This window comes from Bipolaris sorokiniana, assembly GCF_000338995.1.
Source record: "Bipolaris sorokiniana ND90Pr unplaced genomic scaffold COCSAscaffold_17, whole genome shotgun sequence".
Classification (NCBI taxonomy): Eukaryota; Fungi; Ascomycota; class Dothideomycetes; order Pleosporales; family Pleosporaceae; genus Bipolaris; species Bipolaris sorokiniana.
This window is the reverse complement of record NW_006911911.1, coordinates 887,929-912,288: the sequence shown is the minus strand read 5'-3', so window position 1 is coordinate 912,288 and position 24,360 is coordinate 887,929. Positions and strand designations below refer to the sequence as shown.

Genomic DNA, 24,360 nt, shown 5'->3' with positions numbered 1-24,360 from the left:
GCAATGGTCCGTGCATGCGCTAAAATAATTTCTTGAGATCGTCGCTGGCTTGTGCCTGCGCTCCAACCTGTTCATCCTGCTCGTCCTGTGCCAGAGCGACAGAGCTTGCTCTCTCTGAATATACACACTTTGTGTTACACTACGGTCTACTACAGGCTTCTGCGATACGTATACCAGGACGACAACCGCGCGTCAGTGACGCGCCACCAACGACACCATGGCTTCGGACGACCTAGTATGGTCCATTATCGGCACCGACTTTTGCAGTTTCAGTAGGCAATGCATACAGCTCTGCATGGGAATCGAAACTGATTTGTGCTAGAGCTTAAGACAACAAAAGACCAGACCTTTTGCAGAAACGAGCACAACGTATCAGGTTACTGCTCAAAGCAGTCCTGCCCTCTTGCAAATTCTCGATACGCCACGATCCGCTCCGATCCTGCGACCGGAAATCTGTACCTTTACATCAAGGCCATTGAACGCGCTCATCTTCCCTCGCAATGGTGGGAGAAGATAAAACTTCCCAAGAACTATGCTCAAGCCCTCGAGCTTGTAGATCAACACCTTGCCTACTTTCCCAAGTTCCTGGTTCACAAGAACAAGCAGCGCCTCACTCGCTTGACTCAAGTGAACCTGCGAATAAGGCGGTTAGCCAAGGAAGAGGAGCGTCTCGGAGAAAGGCTTGTGCCTAGACTCGCACCCAAGGTTCGCCGACGAGAGGAGGGCCGAGAGCGCAAGGCACTTGCTGCCGCAAAGGTCGAGCGCGCGATTGAGCGAGTGCTGATTGAACGTCTGCGCAGTGGTGCGTATGGTGACCGACCGTAAGTGCATCCTTTTGTTTCTGCCTGCATGCCCTGCTATGATTATCACTTTTTAACCCTGAGGTCCACGCTGAGGATCAAAAAACGCAACACTCTAATTTTTTAATGAGCATCAACACATATTGTTCTTGTAGTCGTTACTGTATTTTTTTTCCAGAGACTGACTTGAATATAGCATCAATGTCGAACCCAATGTCTGGAAACGAGTTATGCGTGGCCTAGAGAAAGAAGGCCAACTTAAGGGAGATCAAGACCTCGACGACGGTATTGAGGATGAGGATGAGGAGAATGAGTACGAGCAGGAGATGGAGAACGGTGTTGGAGAGGTCGAGTATGTCAGTGACATTGAGGGCGAATCAGACGACGAGATGGAAGACTTCGAGGATTGGATAGGAGGCCAGAGTCCAGACGACGGCACGAGCGGTGAGGACGAGGAGAGTGGTAGCGATGAAGAGGAAGAAGACGTGTCTGAAGACGAAGACACGGCGGCGCTTAAGAAAACTCTGGCCAATCTCAAGCGCAAGCGTCCCGCCGGCCCACCACCAAAACCCAAGAAGAAGCCTTCAAAGGACTCAAAGGGCCCCAAACGGAAGATCGAATACGAAATGGAGAGGGCGCCGACAAGAGAGGCTATGCACATTTGATACCCATATGGTTATCCTGTTGGCGTTTGAGTTTGCCATTGTGAGAATAAGCGCACAATGGATTGGCGCAACATGTCTCACAATGGCTAACAGAGCAAGTTATATAACAAAGATTTTAGTCTTAGACTCACCTCTTGCTTTTAACTACACCATGGTCCAGCTATATGCAATTTCAGGCAGTCTAGTTCCTGCGTCACTTACCAAGTCAGACGAAGAAGGATTTGAAGATTTTGCAAAGGCGTTGATTAATGCAGCAAAGCCACCCGTTTATAACGCAACAGAAGACATTGATGGGACGCTAGAGTCGTTAAATGCGCACTCTGTTCCTGAGTGGCAGACGGGTCTCTTTGTCGGCATAGGCCTCGTCCCGCCCATATGCGCTACGCTTGATATATCGACACGCAAGTTACGCCGTGCTGGCAAACTCATGCTCCGGAAAATTGGCTTGGAGAAGGAAGCACTGGCGCTAGAAGCAGGCGCTAAACGCGCCGATCCTGGTTCATACGAACGAGTGGTATATGACGTATCTGCGCACAATGAAGTTTCTGCGCATCTTGATATCGGCAAGAGTAACGAGTCGGCGGCCACGCCTGAAATTCCCGACGAGCTGTTGGACCGAGTCATGCGCCCGGTTTCTTTTTCACGAAATGAGTCAAAAAAGGCGCAACATGTATGAGATAATTGATGGTGAACGCAGGGTATGGGGAAAGTGGTGATGGCAGTCATGGTAGCGACGATGATGAATTTCTCAAACTCATGTATTCTTACTCACAACTGCACAAATGTAACCTTGTCAATAAACTAGAGACATAGGAAGATATCGGAAAAAAATTTCGGCTTGGACCAAAGTCACTGACTATACGGGTAGCCTCGTCTCGGGGCGCGTGATATGTATGTTTCTTTTTGAAACGGACGAACAGGGCATATGAACAGGGGGAGGGTGCATTGCATGTGGTCACAGCGGTTAAGATGTAATGTGACAGGCAGGACATATGAAAGAGAGTCTAGTCGGATGAAGCATTCCCCACAGACCTCAAAGCTTTCAGCCCCACACTTCTCGATGCTAGCCTTGGTCACACCACACTCTATGTATCCCATGGCGATGGGGGATCTGCCCTCCAGGCGTTGCGGAAACGCTTCCAACTGCCTGGTTCCGATAGCTCTCGAACTTTGGAAGCTTCTTCGTGTTCCCTGCAGCGGTACCCATGGGAAGATAGACAGGGTGGCCTACGCCTTTTGGCAAGCCGTCAAGCAAATGTCTTGTGCATGCCGAAGCTTCGGTCTCTCTCTCGGCATCACAGGGTCCGGGGCAGCAAGTTGCCTTGGTAGCCTCACGAGCATCAGCCATGTCCGACATCATCGTTGCCCCGGAATTTCCCAAGACAGCAAGCCGGCCAGCTACTGCAGACGTAGTACTTGGGGTAGCTTGGGCGAATACGCGACAAATCAAACAATTGGGGAGCCCTGGCCCACCCCAGATGGCCGGGTAGCATCTTTTACTCCGCACGCCAAACTCCACAGGGTCTGGGATCCATTCATACTCAACGATCCAACGTCATCCGCTCAAGCAATTGTGGAGATGCCGCCGCTCAACATGGCTTGTTTGCCGCCAATCCTGGGGACATGGTGGGCAGACGCGACAGGATGCTACAAGGCCTCGTGTTGGAGACTCGCCTTTATTAAGAAGGAAGCTGTCGCGCCCGTGGCCATACCTCGCTACCCTCCCACTCTCATCGGCTTTGCAATCTCACGATGAAGAAGTTCTACGGCCTTAGGGGCACGAAGCTCAATGTTGCCATTGCTGTTATAGCAGGCACTGATTTTGCTCTTTTCGGTTATGGTACGCGTCTTTGCATAGTTATAGTTTCACGTTGCTGGCTCGACTTCAGACTGACAATGCTTCAGACCAAGGTGTTATGGGCGGTCTGCTCACACTAAAGTCTTTTCTTAGATACTTTCCCGAGATTGACAGCGTCAACCCGCCCCCAGGAAGCTCCACGAGCCATGCTGCGACAATCCAGGCCATCACCGGTTAGTATTTCACATACTGGATGTAAACATTTAGTCCTAACACCCTCCAGTCGGTGCATACACCCTTGGTTGCTTTTTCGGCGCAGTCGCCACCATCTGGCTCGGAAACATGCTTGGACGCAAAAAGACCATCTTCATCGGCTCTGCTATCATGATTGTCGGCGCTATCCTCCAAACCGCATCTTTTGGACTTGCTCAACTCATCGTCGGACGATGGATTACTGGTTTTGGAAACGGCATGAATACTAGTACGGTCCCAACATGGCAATCAGAGACATCCAAGCCCCATCGCAGAGGCCAAATGGTCATGATTGAAGGTTCTCTGATTGTCTTTGGTGTCATGTTGAGCTACTGGCTTGATCTTGGCTTCTCGTTCCTGGAGCCTAGCAGCATCGCCTGGCGCTTCCCTATTGCCTTTCAGATCATTTTGGCTCTATTCATTATCACCTTGATCCCGGGTCTCCCTGAAAGTCCGCGTTGGCTAGTGCTCAAAGGCCGAGAGGACGAGGCTCTAGAGGTGCTAGCTGCGCTGAGCGACCTTCCTCCAACCGACAAGAAGATCGAGGCAGAGTTCCAGGCTGTCAAGGATGTCATTGCGGAAATGTCACAAGGTGGCTTCCGCGACTGCTTCAAGTTCAACAGGAACCGCAATTTCCACCGTACTGTGTTGGCTTATGTCAACCAGATGTTCCAGCAGGTGAGCTTTTACTGATAAAAGCTGGCATGATACATTCTAACAGGATATTCTAGATTTCTGGTATCAATCTCGTCACGTACTACGCTGCTACCATTTTCGAAAACTCGATTGGCCTTTCGCCTTTCTTGAGTCGTCTCTTGTCTGCCTGCAACGGTACTGAGTACTGGATTGCAAGTTGGATTGCCATCTTCACAATTGAGAAGTTTGGTCGCCGTTCTTTGATGATATTTGGTGCAACAGGCATGTCAATCTCCATGGCCATTCTGGCTGGTGCTACTAGCAACATTGGTAACAAGAGCTTGGGATTGCTCGCGGTATGTTGCTTTACATGTTGATACACTTCACACGGAACTAACGTATACAGACTGTCATGCTTTTTGTCTTCAACTCATTCTTCGCCGTTGGATGGCTAGGTATGACATGGTTGTATCCTGCTGAGATTACCCCACTATCTATTCGTGCCCCAGCCAACGCCATTTCCACCACAGCCAGTAAGTTTTTACTGCAAGAATTGACTTCCAGGTCCCGACTAACCCGCTCTAGACTGGATCTTCAACTTCCTAGTCGTCATGATCACACCCCCCGCTTTCGCAAACATTGGCTACCAAACCTACATCATCTTCGCCGTCATCAACGCCGCTATTGTACCTTCCGTCTACTTCTTCTTCCCAGAAACTGCCTACCGCTCCCTCGAAGAAATGGACGAAATTTTCCACAATACCACAAACGCTTTCAACGTTGTCAAAATTGCAAACGAGCTGCCGCACCGCTACGACAAGCGCGGCGAGCTCCTCATCAATTACGCGGATACGGAGCAGGCGCACGAAGCAGAGCGTAGGCGCAGTTCAGTCGTTGGTGCACAAACGAGCGGGAGATCGATAGAGAAGGATACGGAGACTAAGGAACATGTAGAAAACGGGGGTGTGCTGCAAGGTTCGAAATAGGTAATGTGTTAATAGCTTATACATGACGGAATATCATTTTGATACTGGTTCCCCTGACTACGAAACTCTTGGAGTTAACTAACTTTAACTATTGGAATGCTAACCCTTTGTCCCAATGTTGCTATGTCTCGTCCCTTGTATGTAGTTGTCTTAGCGCCGATTAAGGTAGTGACAGCCGATGCCTTCCGCATACTCCGCATTCTCCGCACTTGACCACACTTCCCCTCTTCTCTTACATCCTATTCTCAAGAAAGAAAGAAAGAAAGAAAGAAAAGAAAGAGAGCGAACACAATCAATTATCCGTTTGCTCTATCTCACACTTGACCAAGCTACTATCCAACTCTTCCAGCAAGACCAACCAAATGTTCTTCATCCCGTTCGTCCTCTTACTCGCAACAGCCTGGGCCATCCTCGGCGTCCTCCTCGCAAAATGGCTCAAGCAAGCAGGCTACGCGCGCCCATTCCGAGGACGAGAATTTACAGATACTGAGTTATACGGGTCCGGGGTAGGAGTAGGCAGTCAAAGAGGGATGCCAGACTTCGGTCAAGGTCGTGTAAAAGGCGTTTAAACCCTCATTTCAATGTAACAGGAGGAATAATTCATTATACTATACATCAGGTACTACGGGTCTATCTACGGAGCCGCCAAAGGAGCCCCATACGGCACAGCCTTTACACTCTTCACATCCATATGCCCATACCTCTTGCTATCCTTCTTCAGCTCCTCTGCCCACGCGCCAAGATCCTTCAAAAACGCCGCGTAATTACCCTCATCGCTCAGATCAATCGGCTGCTCATCTTTACCCAGCTGCTTGATCTGCGCGCCCGCAGCCGCAATCGCAGTCCCAAAATCGCCATCTTCCATGCGCTGCTTAATCGCGGCGTCAACCTCGCCGGCGAGGATCTGCCGTGTGAGTTCGGGCTCCAGGCATACGGGGCGAGCGATGCCGATGCCGTCGACGGTCGATAGCGCATCGATCATTGCGGGAGCGGTTTTGAAGCCGCCGGTGATGTACGTCTTTGTTTTCGACAGCGAGGGAGTGATTTTCTCGGCAAAATCAAGGAAGAAGGCTTCGCGCTTCTTGGTGGACTCGCGCTGGTGCTTGAACGCCATGTGCTCGTACGTTCCACCGGACAGTTCTACAAAGTCGAACGAGTTGGACTCGAGGAGCTGGCACAGCGTCGCCGCATCCTCTGTATTGAAGCCTTTGTCTTGGAATTCGACCGAGTTGAGCTTGATACTGAGGATGAAGCTGGGAGAGGTGCGTTTGCGGATTTCTTGCCCGATTTCGGTGATGATGCGGGCGCGGTTTTCGAGGGAGCCACCGTAGGCGTCGGTGCGGAGGTTGGTGGATGGGGAGAGGAATTGCGCGAGGAGGTAGCCGTGGGCGCCGTGGAGTTGGATGCCGTCGTAGCCAGCCTTCTCGAGATATTCTGCGGCATGGGCGAAGCCATTGATTACATTTTTGATATCTTCCTCAGTGGCGGCGCGGGGCTTTGCAAAGCTCATGCCCATTGGGTTGCCGGTGAGCTGCACGTCGGAGGCGGAGATGGGGTTCTTTTGGATGTTTTCTGTGACTTGTCGTCCAGGATGGGATACTTGTCCCACGATCAATGAACCATGTTTCTTGGATTGAACTGCAATTTCCTTGAACATTTCGAAGCGTTCACCTTCAAACTTTGCGTCGCGGGGGATAATGGGGTTACCGGCAGCCTCTAGGTGGTCGTACTCGATCATAATGTTTCCAGTCAGGATAACGCCGAATTGGCCTTCACCCCATCGCCGGTAGACGTTGACCAGTTCCTTGGATGGGACGCCACGGATCTCAAGGACATCGGGGTCGAATGAGGACAGTCGTTCAGTCATGGCGCCCTTGAGGAACCGGTTCTGTGCAGTGCGTTTGGAGAAGACAAAGTCGAGGGGCTTGCCCAATGGGGCTGGGTCCCTGTGCTCTGCTTCATATCTTTGTGGTGCCATGTTGAAAATGTGGAAAAAAACAGTCTTTCTGGGTATCTTTACAAAAGAAGAAACAAAATTGGTGTAGTTAATGCTGCTCAAGAATGGGTGTAAAAGGTTCTATATCTATATGTGCTAGAAAGACTAGTTATGACGGAAAGTTCTAGTCTACAAAACACGTCGTCACTAATCTAAGTTTTACTGTATTTCTAAGCTTTCCTATGTCCGTTGTCAACTATGCACACGAACGGATCCATAACGACGTCATAGACGCTCTATATGGTTGGACATTCGGCAGTGCTGTGTCGGCGAGCTTGCTTCGGCAGACGTGCCTCGGCAAGGCTAATACCGGCAGATATAGGCGAATGACATGTCAATCTACTAAAGGCTTTCGCCGGGTTGGGTTCGGGATTGGGTTAGGGTCGTTGGTGCGGACAATTGTGGGGCGGACGAGTGGCCATGAACAGTGTAGCCAGGGTAGTTGATATCGGCCCGATGAAACTTTTCGTACCATAACCTATTAGTGGACTATTTGGTGTTCCATTGGCTGAATATCAAGAATATATCAAGAATACTGAAAAAAGAGGATTAACGCATGGAGATGGAAGTGCAGAGCGAGGTACAAGCAAAGGGAAGCATGATACAATTTCAAAATTGCGTACACACCATCATCACATAGTCACTATGCTACACGATCACCTTTTACATCTATAGAGCGGTGAAAATTCCTTCATCTAGGGCATCTCTGACCGCTACTTTGAGAGGCGTAACTAACTCTCTTAGCCTCTATTACGAAGCAGAAAAAGATTGTTAGACCTGTAAAAGCTAGAGCCACCTGCCTTTATCATTAGATTCGACTAAATTGCCGTTAGTGACAAAGGTGTAGAGGCAGATATTTCAGCAGAATAACTAAATGAGAAGAAGTAAGAAGTAGAGCTGTATTGGATTTTACTTGGTCTATGATAATTATGATATCAATATTTTCACTTATATTGCATCTCTTATACATGACAAAGTGACTCGTTACGACTGTTACTAGGCAGAGACATCGCTCATCACGTTTTATTCTGTCCAAGAATGCCATGGCAATGAAGACAGCAGACCCGTGGTATTCAGCTAAAGGTTGCGGCGACACAAAGGGTATCAAACCTCAGCGACGACAAGCACTGTGATTTATCATGCAACTACACCTTCAATTACTACGATTAACTATCTTTCCTTTTATATTTTACCTCGCATATGACAGAGCAGCAGCTTATTTCTTGTGCCACTTGCCGCAGGCGTAAGTGTAGAGTTGTGTAGTCAGAAGATTTATGGCCATTATCTCTGCTACCTATCATCTTCATGTATCTGTGGTCTATGGCAATCGCCTTTTCTTGTTGAAGTGGTGTAATCTCATCGTCGTTACAGTGGCTTGTTATATTGACTTAGCTGAAGCTATTGCTTCGATGATCTTCCATAGTTAGGCTACGACATATATCGTACTGCAACCGACAGTAACACCGAGGTACGTCCAAGCAATAGCCTTGCAACCCCGATTTCATACAATGTAGTTTCGTAACGCCTGTCCTTGTCGAAAACAATCCATCAGATCGCAAGGATTATGAATTTATCTATACTTAGTGACCATTGTAGTCCGGATCGGTCTATTTCGGTACCATTGAGTATGGCCAAAATTACCCTTTGCTTCTATCGCGCCGCAATTCATGCTGGAAAGCTACAGGGAACTATCACATAAAAAATTACTACCCTTCCTCATCTCGTTAATCTAACGTGACATCTGCGATCCAAGATCAACGAAACCCCCTGGACAAGAAACCAAACATGAATTTGACATTTCCAGTCATCTTCTCCTCTCTTTTCCTCAGTACCTCTGCCATCTGCTGTCTATTTAACCCCCAACCTTCTGGTTGCCCGTTCACGTGTAAGAAGGTTAAGACTAATTGCAAATGTGTAAGTACTTGAAAATCCCTACGTTCTAAACGATGACATTAACTAACAAAATAATAGTGCTATGGTCCCGAACTAAGCACATCTAGAAATCAATGCAAGAATGACTACCGTGATTGGTGTCTTAGCTATGAAGATCCACCAGGAGTAACGGGAGCATGTCACGTGAATTCAACTAATGGTCGTGAAGATGGCGTTTGGGTGTGCGTATATTAATGGCTCACTTGATCACACGACGAAAGGGAATCGCTTTGTAGTGGCGAGGACCCGGAAAAAGAGACTGAGAGAATACGCTAATTTCACATCCTCCGCTGTAGTTCTTCGAGCTGCGTCCTCGCCAACTGTTCTGCCCATACGGTGAGCTTTCGTTGTACTGTCAGATCCGTGACAACACATCCTGAAACCACATCTACCACTGCTCACTATGTAACGGGCTGAATGCCCTTTGTAAGACTTCTCTAACAGGATCTCGGTGCGGATTCTGCTCATCTGGACCCCACCCAGCCGCTGACTGCCGAGCTGAGCAACGCTTAATTCAACGGGAGAGCTTACTTACGACGGAACGGAACATGCAAGGGGGACCTGTCGAAGTAACAAATCCTAGGTTTTTCAGTTTTCTATACTACTAAACGCTACTACCCACCATAGCACCATTCCACAGCTATTCTAAAGCTCTCATGCTCAGGTGTTTTTCATAAATCTTTGCGGTTTTCTGCTGAAGGGCAATATGCTATCAGAGGTATTCTTTTAGATGCTCTAAAACTGGTTCATGTGCATTCATCAGGGATCTAAGCAATATAAGCAAAGAATAAGCTTTATAGCAAAAGAGACAATGGGAAAAGTCTGTCTGTATTTGGGAGTAAAACAGTATTAGATTTGTACTAGGACTATATTCTGAGCTGGCTACAAAACTCACCTCTCTATCGAATAGAGATATACAATACACCCGGTACTGCCCTTGAAATAGTTTCTTGAGCGTAGCCCCTCTACATCCTACGCCTATTTAGAGTTCAGTTATCACAGAGTAAGCACTCAGTACCGCTGGCAGTCTTCTTGAAAGGTTATCAGCGATGAAGTTGGGTATGCATATACCCCCATTCCCAAAACTAGACAAACATCACATGCTTCCCGCTCCATCTGTCTCCTCCTCCGCTTTTTTCGTCCTCTTCATTCTCTCTTCCGCTGCCCGTGCTAGTATTTCTCTCCTGCTCATTCCCTCTCCACTCGTATTGCTGACCGCTGTCTCCCTGTCCCCAGCCGTGTTGCTAACCACCGTCTCCCCACCCAAAGTAAACTCCCCGCCGGTCCAGCCTCCATGGTCATGTACTTCTTCTTCGCCAGTAGGCTCGTAAAACTCTTCGTTGCCCACGCTTCTGCCCCCGCTCTTCCAGTCGTCGCGAGCTACCTCGCGCTCAATCTGCTTGCATAGATTCCAAAAATTGCGATCATGGGGTCCCCAGACGTTGTGTGCGAGCTCGTGGCATAGTGTGTTGCGGATCGTCTTGTAATCGCGATAGCCGTCGTATGCGTCGGTCCTCAGTCGCAACTCAATGACTTCTCCTCTGTTTCGGTTCAATCCGAGCGTGCGCGACTCTTGTGTTGTGTGCATGGCAGGGTCCATCTCGGTGAGCAGCGGGACGCTGAATTTGTGTGTACGCATGGCGGCTTTGATGCCTACATCATCGCGTAACCGCTCGAGGAAGCGCAAGGAGCGTTCGGGATTGGGGAGGTAAGGTAGTGGGCGCAGTGTGTGAAAGGTATACTGCGCCTCCTCTTGTATCTTCTTGTAGTCTCGATTTCGCGCTGGTGTGGCGGCTTTTATAGGACCTGGTCGCCGGGGCGCCGACGCGGCGGATATGGTACTGTTGAGAGATGACACCTCTTCCTTTGTGCTTCCCATCAGTGTTATCTTTTTAGATGTGAGCTCCGTGAGCGGTAGCGCAGCATCTTTAAAGGGTGGTTTCTGCAGTCCGATCTTACCGCCGATAAGGAACTTTTGATTCGACGGCGGTATTGAGAGTTCTGCCGCAACACGTTCTGAAAGTTCGGAAATGGTGGCATCTTTAGCAAAGGGGAATGCGATAGCTTTTCCATGGTGTGTGAGGGTGATTTGGATGTCGTCGCCAGAAGTTGGCGGTGCTGGGGAATTGTCCGTTTCTGCCATGATTAAGAGATGGTTAATACGTTCGCGCTGGCAAGCAAGGATGCGGTTTATATGGCTAATACTATTAGCTAGATATCGTAAGTGGCAAGGTTAGTGGTGATCAAGATGTTTGGTTTGGTAGCATGTGGTTTGGCTATGGTAAGCCATGCGCTGCTTCGGTGACGTTCTCGAAGGCTTCCACGACGTGATGCACTGCCATCGGCAATTTGTCATCACTAAACTCCGACTCGGTCCGTTTTACCACCTCTGTTATCAACATTCAATATTAAGCCCGCCGAACGGATACGCATATCCTTTCAGTAGTAACCGGAGGGTGCAAAGCTCAGCTCTAGTTACTTTGGACTTAGTACTGTCTTTCGCTTTCTTATTCCTAAACCCAACTTTCTATTCTACATTTGTTGTCGATAATTGTAGAAACTCAAGAATTGGAGTTTCGAACCTATTGAGTGTCCATATGTTCATCTTGTTTAGATGCTCTATCAATTTTCTGATGGGTTGAAGTAGTATTACATAAGTAAACTCAGCTAAAAACGTGTGGAAATATCAAAGAAAGTGCATTTTTCCAACTAATGTCCGTCCCTGCGGGTCGAACATCCCCCCACAACGAACCACGAATGTTGTTCAACCATATTATACCCACCTTGCACAATCGTATAGGGTCAAGTTGATAAGGTTATATTCTTTACCTTTATCTCTACCTAGTGCAAGCTCTATATAGTAAAATTACAGCGTTGTAGCTTATGTTCTTAAGCATCTTGTCTTTGGCATAGAAGGTGCAATGTCAAAACACCCCTGCTCTCTCTTAAGTAACACTATCGCTTAATCCTTCGGAGCCGTTATATAATACTTAAATAGGGGTATAATACAATCCCGCTCTTAGAAACGTATGCAGCCCTAATCTAAGTGCTCTCCGAGTTGCTCCGGTGCGACATGCCACTTCATCAGACTGAGCGAAAAAGACTTAGCGTGCTGACACAGCCAGTATTAAAAGCTTAGCAGTCTGCAATATACACCTACGCTATACCAAAACAGCTTAAGCTATAGCGCAAAGCTCCAGAGGCTTCGTCTAACCACTATTTACGTGCATGGTCACCTGCTGCCTGTCCTTAGAAATTGGCTAGAGATAGACACCACGGCATTAGTATTATATACATGCTAGTTGATGTAAGGATAGATCTACCTTAATATAGGTATCCAAAATATATAAGTACTGCAAATATGCTTCTATTATTCGTGATTCCTCATTTATTGTAAGGGGCTGCGCTCTGGGGAGCAATCGCAAGGTATACAAGAGGTTGTATTTGATAAGGAGCTATCTACTCTGCTTACGTAGTGTTTATTTACTTGTCGGAGAAGGTTATGCCGGAGTATCTGAGCGCGCTGTCTAAGCGCTGCTCGGTCTGAACGTAGTTTAGATGGTGCGCGCGCAGCTCAAACCGAGATTCCATCGAGGAGCTATCCAAAAGGGCGTTCAGCCCGTTACATCTATTTCACCTCACAAAACCATATCCTCCCTGATCCTACTCCCATGCCTACTAGAGCCCCACTAACGGCTGACCTTGATGGTCGATACTCAGACGGTACCCATAGTACATTGCTTCCGGCGCGCATAATCCAAACCATATCTAGACTTAAACTGACATTTTGGTACTGTGGTTTTGATGCTGCCATGTCTGTGCTGGTAGAAACCTGGAAAGGAGGGATAGCGATGATTCCAATGTTTGTGTGAAGGGAAGTGCTAGTACAGTCGAAAGATAAGCCGTGAAGAACCGTGCTAACATTAAGAGTGTGTATACACGTCCCGCTGCTCGCGTCCCAGATCTTGACAGTCCTGTCCTCTGACGCTGACGCTAGCCGAGTCGAGTCGTGCGAGAAGGCCACCGAGTTAACATAGCTACTATGGCCCTCGAGTGTGTGCACACACGTCCCGCTACTTACGTCCCAGATCTTAACAGTGCTGTCCTCTAACGCTGACGCTAGCTGAGTCGAGTCGTGCGAGAAGGCTACTAAGCTAACAGAACTACTATGGCCCTCGAGTGTGTGCACACACGTCCCGCTGCTCGCGTCCCAGATCTTGACAGTCCTATCCCAAGATGCTGACGCTAGCCGAGTCGAGTCGTGCGAGAAGGCCACCGACCTAACATAGCTGTTATGGCCCTCGAGCGTCTGCAGACACGCACTCCAGCCGTTGTTTATAGGTGGCTTGATCGTTACTCCTCTTGGCTCTTCGTGCTGGAACAGCCTTCTTACTATGCTATTAGCTGGACTGAATAGCAGAGCAGATGCGTATGCCTGTAAAGGATAGTTCTCGATCGCCTCCTTATGATACATAATAAACCGTCGTGCGTCGCACACGATCTTGTTTAATACGTCCGCGTCTCTAAGTTCCTAGCTACGTTAGTAACTACACTGTGAAGGCCGTGTGTAGATGTAGTTGTATTAGCCGTACCTGGACTAGATCCCATAGCCTTGTCATCGAAACTACTCCTTTGGCCATGCTTCTGCATAAGCTAAGCGCTTCTAGCCAGTAGAGGTATCTCTGCCTAAGAAATATGTCTATAGCCCTAGTAGTTTCTTAATTAATAGCACTAGGTTTTGAGTCGCAGAAGTGGTCGATCCAGTACACACATGGGTAGCGCGACACAGCAAGAGGATCAGGGAAAGGTGGCAGGACATCTCCTATAGCATATTCAGGAGCTTGAAGGCTGTATATATCTCTGCGCAGTGTCTTGTGCAGGACAGCAAGTGACTTCGCAAAGATGTCTTAATGCACACATTCTATCCTGTCTAGAAAGACCTCGTTCGATACTTTCGTGACAAGGAAGTCCTTAGCTAACTAATGCACAAAGTACACTGTATCGTCTCGCAGCGTAAGGAACGATCCGCAGAGACCGATGATCTCCCGCACAGACTCTAGGTCATGAACAAGGTCTGCAAGTTGCTTGGTCAGTATAACTAGCTCACTGACTGTGACAGGTTGATACAGGACAGCAGTCACTGCCAGCACCCGCAAACACATATCAGCGCTATCAGACTCGCTTATCTGCTGCAGCATCCGCTTGTACAGAGAGTCGAGTCCAGGCGGGAACTGGGCTAGCTTCTTGAGCACGTTCCACTTTGGCGTCCCTTTGAGATCTTAGCACACCAACGCAACCCAGAGGAAGGTGTCGTTCGCATTTGAGGTTAAGTGCTGGAGCACCGTATCTTGCACCTCTGGCGTGTAGCGTTTCTCTTGGGCTAAGTGACACACCTTCTGCTGGATAAAAACCTTAACCGCTGCTGCGACTGACTCAGCATTAAGCTCAAGGCTCAGCGGCGTTTTGTGATCTGCACGCTCTAGCTCTTCCTCAATGGCTGGCCAGTTGCGACTAGACACGATCCACTTGACGCGAGAGGACATAGATGACTGCTTCGCGATGAAGGTAAGCAACTTTGCTAAGTCCATCATACATTCATCGAGCGCGTCAACAATTAGGTACATCGCACTTAGGCTTGCATCTCGCAATACATCAGCGAAGATCTCTGTTAGGGCGACCCAGGTATTTGCGTCCTCGAACAAACTTCCGCCTGCGCGATCGTACTTCTTGCGAATATGAACTGCAAGTGATGGCTGCTGGTCCACGAGCATATACAATAAGCCCCGCAGCACGGCTAAGGCACTGTTAATGCGCGAGTCGGTCGCCTGGCAGAAAAAATATAAAAAAAGGGTAGGTTTCGGCGTTAAGTTTTGCAGTTCATCGATAATGCCGCATAGTAGCATCGTCTTGCCTTTGCCAGGATCACCTTTCACCCACAGTAGTCGGCTCTCCGGGTCTTTCCGCCACTGCCGGAAGGTGTTATTGTCAAGAACCCAACAGTAAGCGCCCGCAAGCAGCCCGCCTTTACTCTCCTCGATCCGCTTCTTGTCATCGCGCGGGTTACTAGGACACAAGTCTTGGATACAATTGTTCTGCTTGTCAACCTCGTCTAGAACCCGCTTCATTACTTCAGCTAGATTCTCGCTATCGATTGGGGACAAGCTAACGCCGAGAATACCCGTTAGGGAATATGCACGGTCTGCTGGAATCGTTGTAGTGCGATGTTCAATCCAGGTAACGCGTTCATAAACGCTAAAGTAAGACAACGGTTCGCCCTGTAGCGCTAGACTAGGGATACCCGTAACTTCACGCACTTCTTTTACCAGCGACAACTTATCACCAAGCTTGGTCCCTTCTCGAGAAAAGAACTCTACTGTAGACGGTGCAAGAAGCTCCTGCAGTGTCCATCCACGGGTAAACCATCTGCTAGTTTTGAGCGCAAGCTCAGCCTTCTGCTCACTTCGTACAGGATCGCTACCGACCGAAGTGCATGGAACGTCGCGCGAATAGAAGTAGCGTTGTATTGTGCTGCTATACCATCTCGACATAGTATAGAGAACAGAGAGCATCCAGAACCACAAAAGCCATCGTGAATCGTGGTGGCTTGACGTCACTGGTAGAGGTTGGTCAGAGACATCTGATAGATACACATAACACCGAGCTGCATCGCAGTACCAGCGAAACATCGATCGGATAGAGAAGGCAAGTTCAGCCTTGTTGGCCTTGTCGATGCAGCACGTGTCGATCCAGAAGTACTGGAGGCTGTCGCGCCGTGCCTGTTCTCCGCAGAAGAGGATCTTCTCATAGCCCGGCTTTGTCCTCCCGCCGCCTATCTGGAGGTCTGCAAAGGTCACCTCGTCGCCGTCTGCGCCCCAGGTGTGTGAGAGTATCGCGTAAGGGGGTATGTCGCCATCGTCGAAGCTGTGGATGCTAAGCTCTCCGCTTTCGCTGTACTGTAAGAGCCGCATAGATTCATATGGATGTACAGTAGGTATATGCGATGAGAACGTGACTCGAAAGGTTGAATTTGGTAGCCTAGTCGCACGGGCGCTTGTTGCTTGTTAGCTGCTTTCCTGCTAGATACCGATGGATGGTCAGCATACAGAGAGAATGACGAGCAGGTGCACCAGCTCAGGTACCAGCAGGATCCTGTGATGCGTCAAGATGTCGCGAGCTGAGGCTGCCGGCTCTCGCTGTATTCTTGACTTGGTGGTGAAGCCTGTGTGAAGCCCCAAACGGGGTATGTAAAGCGTGCCATTCATGCGCCGTGCACTGCTCGCAAGGCTGAACCGCGTCTGCATAGAAAGCTGTGGACATGAGGCCCCTTGGCGCTGTTAGCAGGGGTCTAAGCACTGACGCGCTCAAAGCTTGCCCGTTTTGATACAGGACAAATGAGAGCAGTCACGCAGATACAACACTTATGAATAACATCTAGGTTTAAATTTAACTCAAAATACCCTTTCTATCCAGCCTGCACAACGCCGCGAAACCCCATCATACAGAGCCAGAGAAAGTGGTTTAGTACATCCTGGCTACAGGTGCTCTCCATGCAGATACCGGCGCATGCGTTAGCTCAGGCGCATTGATCCGCTGCGCTACTGTAGGCTTTGGCGACGGCAGGACCGTCGATTCTTCTAGCGCGTCGCTCTTGCGCTTACGCCCGCGCTTCGGCTTGCCTACTAAAGCGTGCTCCTTCGCAGCACGCTTTGCTCTAGCCTCTTTGAGGTCTTGGAAACTCATCACCTTAGCCTTGCCTAGAACTACCGACTTTGTTGACCGGCGGGTTTTGGCTTCTTGATTGATCTGAAGGAGGAAGTGATTATGATCTTTAAGGAGGGCCTGCTCAGCGAAGGATACCTTAGCGGCGCTTGCCAGTTTCTGTATGCGTCTCTGTAGACGGTCTTTGTTCATCTTTTTAAGCACGTGTGTGTCCTTTGTAATTAGATCATGCAGCGACGTAAGCGCTTCTGTCGTCACTGGTGTTACTGGCGTGGTAGGCGTACGGGGCACATTGTCCAACACATCAGCACTCGCAGTCTCGGTTCCTGGATTTGATATGTTGCTTACTTCCGCTGGAGGTTTAGGGATATCTCTAAGCACTCGTTCCGGTTTGAAAGGGAACAGGCCAGTTGCAGACCACCCAGCTCTAATGTTCCTTTTAGTTAGTGCGCGATCTCTTGCAGGGCTATAGAGATAAGTGAAATGCTCTTTGCCAATAATATCTACGCCTCCTTGGTTGAGTCGCTCAACTTGTTCACGATACGCGCTCTTCAAGGGTGCAAAAGGACCAACATCGCATGGCTGTAGCTTGTGAGAGGTGTGAGAAGGCAGATGATATAAGATAATGTTGTTAGTAAAGCAGAACTTTAGGATTTCGAGCGTTTCGTGCGTCCTAAAGCCATCACAGATTAGCACGCGCGGCTTTCCACCTGCTCCTTCACGTGTCTGGGGGTCAAACACGCGCTTAAGCCACTCTAAGCTAATTTTAGAGTCGTTGTACCCATTCTCTGAGTGTGCGTAGTGCCATCTAGGGGTTTCGTGCGTGGTCCATTTGCTGTGATGGGTCGATGCTGGCCATATAATGAGTGGCAGGAGGGCCCTTCCGTCAGCACTGATGCACTCAATAGCAGTTACCATAGTACGCTTAACACCTGCACCCCTACTAACTTGCCCATCGTTTTTGCCGACTAAGACTTTTGCCGAGCCGAGCATGCTTAGCATAACTCCAATTTCGTCCATATTATACACGTTTTCTGGCAGTACGCATGGATCCTGTAGTACCTGACTAATCACATTGAACCACTCTACTATCTTCTCATATATATTGTTTCCGTGACGCTTCCAGTCTATTGATCTGACCCTTCTCGTCTGGAGTTCGGGGTGACGCTTCTCGAACGCTCGTGGCCAGTTCTTCCCTGGACGCTTGATCGACTCGCTCTTCGTAAACCGCTGGCGGGCTATGCTGAAAGCTAGCGAGCGAAGGTACTTAACGCGCACAGGCTGTCCGAGACTAGACATCAGTAGCAGGAACTTTACAAGGGCCTTCTCCTCCTCTTGAGTCAAGTACTGCTGACTCTGAGCCTGCTCTGCTCTCGAGCGTCGTCCAAGCCTACGGTGGATCAGAGTTGAGACAGGGACATCGCCGTGCTCTGATCGAGCAGCACATGTATCACGCACACCCTCAGGCAGACGTTGCGCAAGCGCCTGGCTGGCTGGGTCCATGTTCGTGGTTGTGGTGACTGAGGGATACCTCGAGCGCGAAGCCAACCGAATTTAACACCAGTCTGCTTCTAAGAATAGCTGGCAACACGCAGCACCTGATGGAAGCTTCTAGAACTCTGCGCCACAGCTTCAGCTCTTTTAGTATAGCGCAGGTGTACATCGTAGGCCGCTAAGCGTTCGTAATCTAGCTGTGCCAGCGTTTTAAATTCTTTCGCTAATGCGAAGGACCGGCACACTGAGCCGGAAAAACTCGGAGCGCATCTGAACAGAGGCTGCATATCTTTATAGTATTGCTAAAGATCCTTTAGCTTACTCCAAGTTATATATAATCTCCGAATAGGCAAGTAGAGCTTCTATAAGAGGTAGGACAGGGGTGTTTTAGCAGTGCACCTTCCCACGCTTAACACAAAAGACTCACGTATGCCCCTTAGATCGCTGTAATTTTACCATTTAAGGCTTGCAATAGATAGAGGTAGATCTAGTAAGCATACAAATGTGTATTTATGTCTAAGAGCCTCTGCGGCTTGGGCGTAAGGTGCTTGGGCAGTGTTGGTGGTTCGTTGCGGAGGGATGTTCGACCCATAGGGATGGACGTTAGACGTCAACCCATCTACCAACCCATCATAACATATATACGTACCTAAAAGACAACAATCTAGCTGAGATCCTTACATAACATTACACAACACAACAGCGGTCTCGGCAGCGACAGTCTCCATAATAGCACCAGTCTTCCTCCAGTTAACTACCCTCTTAGCCTGATAAAGCTGATCCTTTGCAACCTCCGTCGACATCAAATGAAAGTAAACCTGTCTCTGCGCGTCCAGACTACGTTTTGAAGACGCACATTTTCTTGCTCGACTGCAACTAGGGATTCTACAGGAAGCCGCTAAAGGCAATCTGATCTCTCTTTCAGACTGTTCATCTCCGCAGATTTTGCCCGTATGGCCGCATCATGCTTTTCTTTTAACTCGAGTATCTCTCTTGCTGTTATATTGTCGTGGTCTCTTCATGCATCTTAAAGCTTGCCCCTGGCTCGTTCTTGCTCCTTAATTACCTTGCTTTTTAGTTGCTGACCCGCGATAGTTTCCTCCAGCATCACTCCTCCTTCATAGACCTGCTTCTGGAGGACCATGTTCACTCCCGACCGGCGGTTTATGATGTACTCGATGATGCGCAACGCAGAAGCTGAAGTTTCATCGCGTCTGATGACTTTGGAACCCGCGTCTATCAACGAGTCCCAGTACCATTGAGAAAACTGTCTTTGTACATGTCGCTTGGGGTGTTGAAGGGGGTGTCTGAGGTATAATGTTAATTCTGTGCGGTTTTTGTATTGTGATCATTGCAAGAAGGACATGAGGGACGAGAGTCTTTACTTGCGTAAGTTTGCATCTTTTATGAATGTGGGGAGCTGGAGAGATTGGTGTTGGGTGATGAAGGCTAATGAGAGACATATTGAGGTACTTGCAATGAGAATTACGATCTTTGTAGTGAGTATTGGGGGAAGCAGAGGGCTAGTCGCAGGGGTCACTGGCATGTGCTGTATGTTATTTCGCAGTGTCCGAAGAGTATTGCGGTGGCAACTTAGTGGGGTTTAGACAGTGCATTAGAAGGGTGTGTAAAGGTCATGTTAGAGATAGATGCATACGTCAGTGTCAGTTGAGAGACGCTGAGTGAAAAAAGGGGTTACAGTGACAGATTAGGATAGCGGATAGACTAGAGTAAGTGTCTTGGTGACAATTACTTAGGTATTCGGTTGATCTGGCTTGCACAAGCGATTTCTTAGTCGGGGAGGTGAATACCACCAAATCTGTACCATGATATCCGTTTACGTTTGTAACCACACGAAGTCGATATCACGTGCTTGATGGTTAACACCTTGTCTTACTGAACACGACTTTCAAACAGGGTTTCATTCAGATAATTGAAGCGAATTCATGCGATCATATTCATATACATGCTCCCTCATTCTTCTAACGGGATATAAAACTACACTCTAGCAAACACCTACATATGCAGAACCCATTATTAATATGCATGCCATCTAGTTTCCCAAAAATGTGTTGTGCGCCCCTTATTAGCCCTTATTAAATTAACCTGACTTTGCCTCCTTATTCGCCTTCTTCGCCGCCTCTTCTGCCTGCTTCTTGCGCTCCGCTTCTTCCTTATCCGCCACCTCTTGCGACCTGACCCATTCTCTTATCGCCGGATCCCATCGGTGCCTGCATTCCTATTAGCAATACTCTTCTCACCCGAGACTAGGCCAACGTACCCATTGAACTCGGTCACTACCAAAGCTTTTTCTTGATACTCGTCTACGAGTATCTTGTCGTAATTGTATGGCACCTTGGCCACGACACCTTCGAACATGGTTTCACGCATGGGATACAGATCTGAAGTTTGGTATCGGTGGTAGTTCTTGCAGACCCATTCGCCAGGACGCTCTTTCGGATGTGTTTCGCTGAGCCCCGTAATATCAATGAATAGGCCGTTGCGGGTATCGATCCATCGTGCATCGATGATGTTTGCGCCGTCGCCGCGTTCGCGCTCCCATATCCATGGGTTGACGTCTAAAAGGTATTCTCGTTGCACTATGCCGTCGTAGGATACGTATGGGTACTTTGTTTGGTTGTGGACCCTGCCGATATGCTGTAGTGTGCCGTCGGCGACTTGGGTGTCAAGATCAAAGTCCCAGGGGAGACGCTTTGTTAAATGTAAGCTGACATGTCATGTTCCAATAAGACCAGACGCACCTTTCCATTCCACCACCATCCTAACAATGTTCCATGCGCGATCCAAGTATCCAGGTCGTTTTCGCGGAAAAAGTTCAAGTAGGCACGGATCATGTGTTTCTGAGTATCAGTCCGCTCGTCGTCGGATACAATGCCTTTGAAGTAGCGCTTGTCATAGTGGCCGAGTGTTAGGCTGCCTCTAGAGGGCTGTCAGATGTGTGCCCAGGACGGTAAAGTTTCTTGTACAAAGCAACGACACAGTGAGAGTGGTTACTTACCCAGGCTCATAAAAGTACTTTGTGCTGGGCTTCTTGTCCCCGCGCGATTCAATTCGACCGACTGGTGAGTTTCGAACCAAAGAGGTGTTCTCTGGGGTCGGTACAGCGAGAGAAGATAGGAAGAGGGATGCGGTAGCAACAGTGGCTGCACATGTGCATAAGCGCATTGCGGCGTATCAGATGTCTGCTAATTGGGTACGTGATTGCGACAATCGTGGACCATCAAAGTCTCTCACGAAAAGTCCTTGTATCTCGCTGGATTATATCGGCGACCAGGCCAGGGAGTCAGTCTGGAGTATGTGGGTATGTCAGGTATGAAGACTGAGATGCAATTCAGGAAGGAGGTCGCGTGCTTCGGGTGGTAGCGATCGACACAGCGTAGACGGCAATCACAAACAGCATCAAGGGGAGAGGGAGCAGAAGAAACGGAGAAGAGAGACGGAGATGCACATGGAGCCGGGGCGCCGCAATGGATTCGTAAGGCAACATGACGCACTGAACGCGACACTGAGGCCACCAGCCCTGTCGAGTTGTGCCCCCGACATGCCTTGCTTGCAGACATTGCTGCCATACTACCCCGGAAATTCGGCACCGTTGGAAGCGAACAAGATGTTGATTCAGAACAGTGGAGCCCTGGCAGGGAGAAGAGTATCCACTCAGATGTAGCAAATGCATGGCTAAGCTTTAGGCAAGCGAGTGATTGCCAATCATGTACCCCCATAACGGGCGGCTCGCGGCTGTGGTGGCTTGTGTCTTGCAAATGTGCAATGGCTTGGAAGCATTTTCTGCCATTGTCCTAGATATCGTGCTGATATGTTGACGTATCTCTGCGGGGCTGCTGTCAAAAGTGGTCGAAGGTGCGGCGCAGGATTGTCCGGCATGTCAATCGTGATATCGCGTGCGTCCTTACCCAAACCGGAAAGGCCTCGTCATCGTCCATTTGGCAGCAATGGGAGCCACTTTTTCCTCTACGCCAATGCTCTTGGCGGCACAAATGTTGGTTACATGCATGGAGTTGGCCAGGTCATTCTTCAAACACATACAGCAACGATTCCTTTTTTCCAAGCACCAAGATACCCTATCACACATTTCAGCAACTGTTGCCACGGCAACTGCATATCAGACCTACTTGACAACGGTAACTGTTCTGTCGCCACAGATAGGACAGCCTCTATTACTACGTGCATGCCATGCTTTTTTGCTCTACCAAGTACATGGGCTTTCTCAGCCTCACGCCCAAACGCTGGATTCGTCCAAGACCATAGTACGCCACAAATCAAAGAGGAAACAAAAAGGGTCGTCATCTATGAAACATCCATGGCCTCCGTGCCGTTGGCCACGGCAAAAGATACATCGCCCGCATCGCCAATCAGACGCTTCTCCGACTCGGAAACAAACTGTCATTGCGTTAGCTTCGGCCTGTACAACTGCGACTTGTGTAAACCTACCTTGACGCTTCGGTTGGGGTCGTAGAAAAGCGCAAAGCTCCGCTGAACATCCTCAATTGTAACCTCGGAACCGTTCCTCTTGCCGCGTATCAGGTCAGAAGTGGTGATCAGGTTGCTGGCGTACCGTAACCCAGCCTCCTGGCCGATCTTGGTAAGCAATGTTAGCGCATCCGGAGACACATCAACCTCCTCTTCCTGTGCTCTTATCGAGATGATTTGCTGCATCTCTTCCGACGAATATGGGTGCGTATTGACAATGACGACGCGATCTAAAAAGTCCAGCGGCAGTCCGTGCGGCGACCGGTAGTCTGTTCCGCGTATCTGTGTGTTTCCTCTGTTGCTAGCCATGATGACAATGGGTGCTAGCTCGTCCTCAAGTGCACGGTTGACAAACGAGAAACACTCAATGTCGAGCATGTGGACTTCGTCGATGAATAACACACCTGGCACAATGATTGCCTTGCCCTCCTCTTTCCACTCAGCCACCTTTGTGTTGATTTGGTCGCGCACCTCGCTGCGGATCTCGCCCGTGTCGCCTGAGAAGAGAGCCAGGAAGCCCTGGGTCCTCGAGTTGATGACATCGATCTCGTGCAGGCTGACTGTGTGCACCACCTCGCGCCGCTGCTGCAGCTCACCTTCGGGGCACTGGACAAACTTTGTGTCAACTCCCATTGCATCGTAGTCTCGCGAGCGTGTGTAGGAGCGGCCGAGCTTGGTGATCTTGCCCGAGGCCTTGTCGATGGAGATGATGTCGCCGGCCATAACCTTTTCCTTGGTCATGCCGTCGATCATCTTGGTGCCCATGTCGTAGACAGTCTCCATGTCGGTCGTCTTGATGGTCAGTTTGCCCTGCTTGTTGCTCCCCGTGACGCTGCGGTCAATCTGTATCTCGACAACCTCGCCCTCGATGACCTCGCTCTCCTCAGTTATTCGGACGCCAATCGACTTGCGGAAGGCTTGTGTGAGAGCCTCCGTCTTTGACATTTCGAGCGAAAAGATCTCAGACGAGGCCAGCATCGTAAAGGGCACGTCGGGGCCGAGGGATTGCGCCATACCCATGGCAATGGCCGTCTTGCCTGTGCTTGGAGGACCGGCAATCAGGACTGCGCGACCTGCAATCTTGCCGTCTCGCGCCATCTTGAGAATGACAGCCGCCGCCTTGCGAGCTTTTGCCTGCCCGACTAGGCCCTGCGACGAGACCTTTGGCTCGAGCGTGTCATCGTCGACGCCGAGCCCGCGAATGTGCGAATGCGCAGCGATGAGGTTGAGCCCACGGAGCTCCTTGGTCTCGGCGATAGTGGTGATGGGCTGGGAAGGGTTAGTGGTGGTGATACATGTCGCCGAGGGAGATATAGCCGACACGTACCATAGCCATAGCGAAGTGTATTAGGAGTAGTGCTTTGAAGCTCTGATATGCAATGGCAGCAGCAGCAGCAACAATTCGCGGTCGGCGCGCAGAGTGAAGCTCGGCGGGCGCTAGTAGCAGACGCACGAGCCAGTCGGGCGCGCTTCTCACGCCCCCACATTTCTTCTGGTTTAGTCAATCACCTGCAGCGCGTGTTCCCTACCGTTGCCCCGACACATCATCTCGGCCAATCCCCACAACCAAACCAGT

General features: G+C 49.5%; 10 protein-coding genes across 10 annotated transcripts; 4 read left to right on the top strand and 6 right to left on the bottom strand.

Annotated features, from left to right (window-relative positions):
• The first annotated feature begins 75 nt into the window (after window positions 1-75).
• COCSADRAFT_203843 (uncharacterized protein) lies at window positions 76-1,694 on the top strand. The gene is made up of 3 exons (XM_007706971.1): window positions 76-272; window positions 323-821; window positions 997-1,694. Exons 1-3 carry the CDS (start codon window positions 218-220, stop codon window positions 1,463-1,465), a joined length of 1,023 nt encoding a protein of 340 aa, XP_007705161.1. The 5' UTR covers window positions 76-217; the 3' UTR covers window positions 1,466-1,694.
• Window positions 1,695-3,186: 1,492 nt separating this feature from the next.
• On the top strand, window positions 3,187-5,194 carry COCSADRAFT_41301 (uncharacterized protein). Its single transcript, XM_007706712.1, has 6 exons — window positions 3,187-3,305; window positions 3,371-3,496; window positions 3,547-4,193; window positions 4,247-4,507; window positions 4,558-4,684; window positions 4,737-5,194. The coding sequence occupies exons 1-6, from the start codon at window positions 3,218-3,220 to the stop codon at window positions 5,135-5,137; spliced, it is 1,650 nt and encodes a 549-aa protein (XP_007704902.1). The 5' UTR covers window positions 3,187-3,217; the 3' UTR covers window positions 5,138-5,194.
• A 305-nt stretch (window positions 5,195-5,499) lies between these two features.
• Window positions 5,500-5,706, top strand: COCSADRAFT_102158 (uncharacterized protein; the record flags this gene model as incomplete). The annotated part of the gene is made up of 1 exon (XM_007706970.1): window positions 5,500-5,706. One exon carries the CDS (start codon window positions 5,500-5,502, stop codon window positions 5,704-5,706), a length of 207 nt encoding a protein of 68 aa, XP_007705160.1.
• COCSADRAFT_41300 (uncharacterized protein) lies at window positions 5,707-7,230 on the bottom strand. Its single transcript, XM_007706711.1, has one exon. It carries the CDS (start codon window positions 7,113-7,115, stop codon window positions 5,772-5,774), a length of 1,344 nt encoding a protein of 447 aa, XP_007704901.1. The 5' UTR covers window positions 7,116-7,230; the 3' UTR covers window positions 5,707-5,771.
• Window positions 7,231-8,918: 1,688 nt separating this feature from the next.
• COCSADRAFT_30901 (uncharacterized protein) lies at window positions 8,919-9,836 on the top strand (the record flags this gene model as incomplete). Its single annotated transcript, XM_007706636.1, has 4 exons — window positions 8,919-9,047; window positions 9,105-9,247; window positions 9,362-9,401; window positions 9,693-9,836. The coding sequence occupies 4 exons, from the start codon at window positions 8,919-8,921 to the stop codon at window positions 9,834-9,836; spliced, it is 456 nt and encodes a 151-aa protein (XP_007704826.1).
• Window positions 9,837-9,898: 62 nt separating this feature from the next.
• Window positions 9,899-11,351, bottom strand: COCSADRAFT_41299 (uncharacterized protein). Its single transcript, XM_007706710.1, has one exon. It carries the CDS (start codon window positions 11,206-11,208, stop codon window positions 10,162-10,164), a length of 1,047 nt encoding a protein of 348 aa, XP_007704900.1. The 5' UTR covers window positions 11,209-11,351; the 3' UTR covers window positions 9,899-10,161.
• A 2,652-nt stretch (window positions 11,352-14,003) lies between these two features.
• COCSADRAFT_258862 (uncharacterized protein) lies at window positions 14,004-16,438 on the bottom strand. Its single transcript, XM_007706969.1, has 3 exons — window positions 16,169-16,438; window positions 14,459-16,115; window positions 14,004-14,334 (listed from the first exon to the last, which is right to left on the bottom strand). Exons 2-3 carry the CDS (start codon window positions 16,031-16,033, stop codon window positions 14,302-14,304), a joined length of 1,608 nt encoding a protein of 535 aa, XP_007705159.1. The 5' UTR covers window positions 16,034-16,115; window positions 16,169-16,438; the 3' UTR covers window positions 14,004-14,301.
• A 232-nt stretch (window positions 16,439-16,670) lies between these two features.
• COCSADRAFT_73570 (uncharacterized protein) lies at window positions 16,671-18,041 on the bottom strand (the record flags this gene model as incomplete). Its single annotated transcript, XM_007706968.1, has 2 exons — window positions 16,671-17,429; window positions 17,526-18,041. Coding segments are annotated over 2 exons (1,275 nt in total), but the record flags the coding sequence as incomplete, so codon positions are not given.
• Window positions 18,042-20,215: 2,174 nt separating this feature from the next.
• COCSADRAFT_41297 (uncharacterized protein) lies at window positions 20,216-21,708 on the bottom strand. Its single transcript, XM_007706709.1, has 4 exons — window positions 21,298-21,708; window positions 21,041-21,218; window positions 20,560-20,990; window positions 20,216-20,509 (listed from the first exon to the last, which is right to left on the bottom strand). The coding sequence occupies exons 1-4, from the start codon at window positions 21,462-21,464 to the stop codon at window positions 20,380-20,382; spliced, it is 906 nt and encodes a 301-aa protein (XP_007704899.1). The 5' UTR covers window positions 21,465-21,708; the 3' UTR covers window positions 20,216-20,379.
• A 531-nt stretch (window positions 21,709-22,239) lies between these two features.
• On the bottom strand, window positions 22,240-24,192 carry COCSADRAFT_153233 (uncharacterized protein). The gene is made up of 3 exons (XM_007706967.1): window positions 24,112-24,192; window positions 22,746-24,053; window positions 22,240-22,694 (listed from the first exon to the last, which is right to left on the bottom strand). The coding sequence occupies exons 1-3, from the start codon at window positions 24,118-24,120 to the stop codon at window positions 22,602-22,604; spliced, it is 1,410 nt and encodes a 469-aa protein (XP_007705157.1). The 5' UTR covers window positions 24,121-24,192; the 3' UTR covers window positions 22,240-22,601.
• Window positions 24,193-24,360: the final 168 nt, after the last annotated feature.